The 7500-nt window shown below is 36.3% G+C and overlaps 1 protein-coding gene across 1 annotated transcript; it reads left to right on the top strand.

Moving 5' to 3' along the window:
• The first annotated feature begins 421 nt into the window (after positions 1-421).
• Positions 422-1623, top strand: LOC125039061 (cuticle protein 21-like). The gene is made up of 3 exons (XM_047632781.1): positions 422-433; positions 819-1073; positions 1263-1623. The coding sequence occupies exons 1-3, from the start codon at positions 422-424 to the stop codon at positions 1545-1547; spliced, it is 552 nt and encodes a 183-aa protein (XP_047488737.1). The 3' UTR covers positions 1548-1623.
• The last annotated feature ends 5877 nt before the right edge of the window (positions 1624-7500 follow it).

The raw sequence follows: 7500 nt of genomic DNA, 5'->3' as shown, positions 1-7500 counted from the left end.
CATATATAAAAATAGATTGCTAATTTAGATAGATAAGTAGCCAGATAGATATAGGTAGACAGATAAATAGACAGATGTATATATGCACACACACACACACACACACACACACTCAAACACACACACACATACATGTACATACATATGTGCATGCATATAATATAAACAATGTATACAACGAAAACAAGTATAGAAAAATCGAAAACCAATTTGAATAGATTGTTTATAACCAATTAGTACACCATTCAAGAGTGTGCCTCCCCCCCCTCCCCCTCCAGCTTGAAGGATGACCATGGAGTCTTCAAAGGAGAGAAAGGCCTCTCTCTGTGGCTTCTTACTGACACACACGTACCGATACACACAGCCATTCAGGTATAAATAGAGAGGTCCGACCACACTGACCATCACACACTCATCAATCATGGCTCTCAAGGTACGGGATCTGCCTGCATACTGAGAACAAGACTGAAGCTGTGGTCGTTTTAAGACAGAAGTGAATTTCTTGCTTGATTTAACTTCAGTAGTGGTTGGAATTTACAAGGAGAGTGAAAAAAGTGACCTTAATTGTAGCAGTATAATTCTCTCTCTCTCTCTCTCTCTCTCTCTCTCTCTCTATATATATATATATATATATATATATATATGTATGTATGTATGTATATATATATAGAAGCAGAGGTGTGGTTTCCATTGTCGTGTCTTACTTCGTTTTATTAGTTGCTGTCTTTATGTCTCTGTCTTGCTTTTTCTCCTATCAATCTACCTATTTATTCTCTTTTTGTTTTCTTTCGTGCTATAGTTTATTCTACTGTCCACAGGTTGTCGTCCTCGCCTGCGTGGCTGTCGTCGCTCTGTGCGACAAGGCCCCAGTCTATCCCCCGCCTCCCCCTGCCTACGCCCCTGCACCTTCCTACCACACACCTGCACCCTACCACGCTCCCGAACCCGCCTACCACGCCCCCGCACCCGCCTACAACGCCCCTGAACCCGCCTACCACGCCCCTGCACCCGCCTACCACGCCCCCGAACCCGCCTACCACGCCCCTGCACACTACGAGCCCGAATACCCTGATGTAAGTATTTGTGCAACCATAAGGCTCTATGACGACCATTAATGGCCTTGTTACTAAGACCTTACCAAGTCCGTCATTATGATGCATCTTTCCCAATTGTTCAGGCTATAGTGGGCCACGATGATGGTTCTATAAAATGGCATGAATACTTACTGAGAAACGTTTCTCATTCATTTTTCATCTCTCCAGGTCCCACCCAAATACAACTACAACTACGGCGTCGCCGACGGCTACTCCGGCGCCAACTTCGGCCACACTGAGTCCCGCGACGGCTACAAGACCGAGGGCAGCTACACCGTCGACCTCCCCGACGGCCGCAAGCAGATCGTCAACTACGTGGACAACGGCGACGGTCTTGTAGCTGAGGTCACCTACGAGGGCGAGGCTCAGTACCCTGAGTACACCCCCACCTACAAGCCCACCTACAAACCCGCTCCCCCCGCCTACGGCCCCCCTCCCCCCACCTATGCCTAAGACACCTTAGAGTGTGAAAGATATTCATGATATTGTATTTATTTTTAATACAAAAATAAAGATATTTTATAATAAATCTGATATTTAAATCATGCTCCAAACATGGCAGAAACAATAAGGTATTGGTAAAACCTAATTCAGCTGTCACACATACCGATTCGTATTTATTGATGACATTTTACGTACTTCAAAAATATCAAAGAAAAAACAACCAATTAATAAATCATTACCCTGTTTCTGCCTTATCCATTGAATAAACAATAAGATTCCTTGATCATGAATCTTACTCCGAATTTGTATAAAACTCAGATGTTCTCCTATGCTCTTCTTTGCAATACAATGCCTCTATGCTAATGAAGAAAACAATGACAGAAAATCAACAATACTAATTTAAACTGTAAAAGACCGATTCCAAATCTCAGTTTCAATTTCAAGAGTGCAGCAGAGGTCTCGGAATTACCTGATGTGTGATGTCACCAAGGTGAATCATAACCCAGATAACCTGTACGGTATAAACAAAATATTATGTGAATATAAAATGGGGGAGGTCACAATAACTGTTTGTATATTCTGTTGTCTATTCACTGCATGAAATACTCAACGAAACTATTTTTATCCATAGCGAACAGTTCCGTGTCGTAATCAACAATAAACAATGAAAAATGACTTGCATCAGAGAACGTGAGATATCATGACACTGACGAATACGAAGGTGACAGTGGCACTGATGACAGTGACTCAAGGTCGTCCGAAAAGGAAAGGTCTAGGTAGCAAATTCCAACGTGAATAGTGTTTATTACCACAAATATAGAGGCAGTTGTACATAGGTTTAAATGGCTTCACAATGCAAGAGATATCTTTGACCAGTTTCGATTATATCTTCGTCAGAAATACATATTTCTAAGATATAATCGAAACCGGTCAAGTACATTTCCTGTATTGTGAAGATATTCATTCTCATTCATACATTGTTTTCTATATTCCAACGTACTTGTCATATACTAGGATGACCTCACCGCTGACCACGCATTCAGTAGGTGATGCTGCTGACTCTACATTTGCCTTGGAGTGTGAAATTTTCAGCAGCTGGAATCTAGCATCAAAGACAAAAAAATCTGTTGAAGCGGCAGATATTCGATTATTAATAGATGAGAAGTAAAAAATTAAATCTCTTACGAAGACCACCAGACCAGGATATGAGCTTTAATGATCGGCGAAAAGTTGGTCACTAGAACTGCCTCAAGGAAACCAAAGCCGATTAACTTACCGACCAAGGGCGTGGCTTCCTACAGACGGTACACGTTTGAAATTACATCAGCTGTTCCACTCACCCACTAACTGATATTCCTGCCCATGATATATATATATATATATATATATTATGTGTATTATATATATGATATATACATATACCATATATATATATATATATATATATATATATATATATATATATATATATATATGAACACACACACACACTTTCGAGTCCCAAACTCTTGCGACAGGTCCGTGATGTAAAATAAACCAAACTAATAATATAAAATACAGAATCAGCTTGGGTCAGCGGGCTAATGCATAATCAGTCTTCGTCAGCGATTAATATAGAGTCAGCCCGAGTCAAGCAAGCCAATGAATGTGGTGTCGGCTGACCTCAGCAGAGCCATTATTGCTTCAAGCCACCGCTGAATGCATTCTAGTGACCTGACATATATTTGTATATTTGTAAGGAATTTGGGACCGAACTTGACTACACGAGTGTTATGACGACCACCACGGAAGCTGTCAGCTGGTTAAGCGAAAAATATCCTAACGCACTCACGCACGCACTCAAACAGTATAAATGAGAAAGTAATATAACTTTGGACGCTCTATAATTTGTCTCTATTTATCGCTTCAATTATTACTTACAAATCATAGATTTACTGATACTTTATTTTCCACTAATAAACGACTCTGCATCGATATTCAACTTTATGTCGTATAATCATGGAACTAATTTCATAATAGTACAATCTTTTTAGAGCATATTATTTACAAGCAAATTATTACTCACTAACATACCTATGTGTACGTGAATATACCGTTACCCTAATGTGTGAAGTTATATATACGCATATAAAGCACCAGTGACAATATCGAAAGCAGTTTAGAGAGGCTGTCCATTATCCCAATAACGATTAATTATAACGCATTTCAAGGGCTCGATAATTGTCCCCTGAGGCTATAAGAGAAAGGCCCGGAGCAGAGGCTATGCATGAACGCACACAAACTCTCTCTCTCTCTCTCTCTCTCTCTCTCTCTCTCTCTCTCTCTCTCTCTCTCTCTCCTATTCTCTCTCTTGCTCTCTCTCCCCCTCCGACCCGCTTTGATATTCACCTGCTATGTCTTCATGGATTAGCAAATAACACTTGAATTAAAACTAAGGACTTAAAACAAATGCACATTTAAGGAATCTTACAACCCTAAAGTACAAGTAATGACAAAAATGACGATCAGGGAATAAATAGATAAATTTAATCCTGATAGATGTGCTGGTTTTATATTATCTGTTACGGGAAAAGCGAGTTCTTTAAAATGGATTAAGAAAGAAGAGTCACATTTTATCTATTTTACATTTACTTTGATCTGTTTTAGCTTTATTTTTCTGGAAGAAATGGAATGGTGGTAAATTAGTGTCGTGATTCTATTTGCAAAAAATACCACCCTATCCCGTATTATCCTAAAAACTTCAATATCAACCCAAGAATGTGAGTATTATCTAAATTACACAACTTTTCAAATAAAGAGACTATATTTTTTAGGTACTAGATACAATATTCGACCCACACAGAGCACCTACATCCCAGTGAGAATGCTCTACACCAATTAAAATGAATACATGTTTTACCTAAAAAAAAAAGGCTTTACACTATCAAATAATCAACTGCAATTGATTATGAATATAGACATTTTTTTCTTATAGTATTATAAAAAAAGGCAAAAACAGATTATAAATATTAATGTTATTAAACACTGTTATAGAGCAAGTTTTGTCTCAAAGCAATTCTACGTACCTCAATCCTTTCAAGGGGCAATTCAGGTCTTGGCTGCTCTGTCAATGGATGAGTGAATTTTTAATACCCTTAATTCATTACAAAAAAATATGGTATTTGTATGTGAATGATTTAATTGATTCACAAGGTTTGCTTATTATATCTTATCTTTGTAAACGTTTTCTCCAAACACACACACACACACACACACATATATATATACTATATATAGTATATATGTATATATATATATAAATATATATATATATATATATATATATATATATATACATATACATATACACACATATATACACGTGCGTGTCTGTGTGTGTCTGTATATATACATATATATATATATATATACATATATATATATATATATATATATATATATATACACACATATATACACGAGTGTCTATATATATATATATATATATATATATATATATATACATACACACACACACACACATATGTATTTATGTGTATATGTATATATATACATATATACATATATATTCATATATATATATATATATATATATATATATATATCTGTGTGTGTCTGTATATATATATATATATATATATATATATATATATACACAAATATACACGAGCGACTATATATATATATATATATATATATATATATATATATATATATATGTATATATATACATATATATATACACACAAATATACACGAGCGACTATATATATATATATATATATATATATATATATATATATATATATATATACATATATATATTTACACACACACACACACACACACACACACACACACACACGCGCGCGCGCGCGCGCATATATATATATATATACATATATGAATATATATATATATATATATATATATATATTTACATATATACTTATATGTAAATACATATGTATATATACATATGTACATATATATATATATACATATATTTGTATATATATGTATATATATATATATGTATGTATGCATGTATATACATATTCATATATACACACTTACTAAGCCCCTCTAAATTGCATCGAAGAATGACCGAATATCGATGCCGTAAAAATAAATACGAGGATGACAAGCAGTGTCAACCGAATTGAAAGACATATATCTTTGATTCATTTTTTTTTTTTTTTTTTATAGTGAAATGCAGTGATTTAGGAGTAGATACGGAACTTGTTAAAATGTTATTAATTGTAACAGATGTGGTAGATGTCCACATCTATTGCAACCAATAATGCTTACGTAATGCAATTTTTTTTTGCAACCCTACATTATATGAAGAATAAAGCAAGGAAATTAATTAAGAGTCTACATCCGTCGCAATCTATTAGTCCCCAGTGAAAATCCTTTTGCAGCCTTGTATCCTGTGAAGAACAGAAAAATGGACATTATGTCAAAGGAAAATTCTAGGAAAATGAAAATGAATTTCAAACTCGGTCCTGACCTAGTCCAGCCTGAGGATCCGCTTGTGAGTCGTGAGGACGAGGAACCTTCACGCAGGCCGTCCCGAGGGAAACCGCGTGAGTGCAGCTGACAGTTTGATGAGCAGGAGAGAAGAGATAATTGGTCTCATTGTCACTCTAGAAATACACATGAATGGTTACACACACACACGCCCACACACACACACACACGCACACACACACACATATATATATACATATATATGTTTGTGTGTGTACACATAATAAACACACACATATATTTGTATACATACATATATGTGTGTGTGTGTGTGCGTACACATAATAAACGCACACACAAACACACACACACACACACACACACACAACACACACACATGCGCACACACACACACACATAAATATATATATAAAAACATACACTAATATATATTTATATATATGTATATATACACACACACACACGTGTATATATATTCTATCAATTTACAGACAAATAAACATATATTCAGATATTGATCATTACCTGATTAAAGCATGTAATTGCAATCTAAAAGAATCTGCAGAGAATATTCAATGTCCTAATGACGATTAGGAAACTGCATTTCAAGGGCTCGATAACCACCCACACAGGCTATGGGAGAAAGGCCTACAGCAGGGCCAACGCACGAACGCACAAAATCGTATATATAAGGGAAAGTGTCAACCACTAACCATCATACACACTCCAACCATGTCTCTCAAGGTATGGGAACCTCCTGTATTGTATAATGAAATTCAGACTTTTGATCTCCAAAGGAAGTTACAGAGTGTTAGGTTTACAATGGTGAATGTTTTCTTTGCGCACACACACACATACAAATACACACGTACAAATACCCACGTGGATATATATGGGTATGCATACATATAAAGGAAACATGTATTTATATTGGTATATTGGCCCTCGAGCATATGCCTGTCCGAGCGATAATACTTACATTCATATCATCATTTGTATCTGTTCTTGAATCTGGTAAGCTCATACATTCTGTATTTTGCACAAGTTGTCTTTCCTTACAACAAATAACATGCAGCTCTGTCCACAGGTCGTCGTCCTCGCCTGCGTGGCTGTCGTCGCTCTGTGCGACAAGGCCCCAGTTCAAGACCCCCTCCCCCCCGTCTACACCCCTAGACCTGCATACCACGCCCCTGTACCTTATCACGCCCCCGAACCCGCCTATCACGCCCATGCACACTATGAGCCCGAATATCCTGATGTAAGTATTTTTATAATCAGTAAACGATACAAATAATACGTAAGAGATAATTATGGCTATTATTCTGCTTTTATATAACATATTTTCCGATTATTTGTCATATTGTCGCATTCATATCCATAAACGCACAAAGAACCATGGAAACGGAGAAAAAATATTGATTAGACTTTCACCTCCTCAGGTGCCCCCGAAGTACAACTACAACTACGG

This window comes from Penaeus chinensis, chromosome 26 (assembly GCF_019202785.1).
Source record: "Penaeus chinensis breed Huanghai No. 1 chromosome 26, ASM1920278v2, whole genome shotgun sequence".
NCBI lineage: Eukaryota > Metazoa > Arthropoda > Malacostraca > Decapoda > Penaeidae > Penaeus > Penaeus chinensis.
This window is presented reverse-complemented; position numbering and strand designations above follow the sequence as displayed.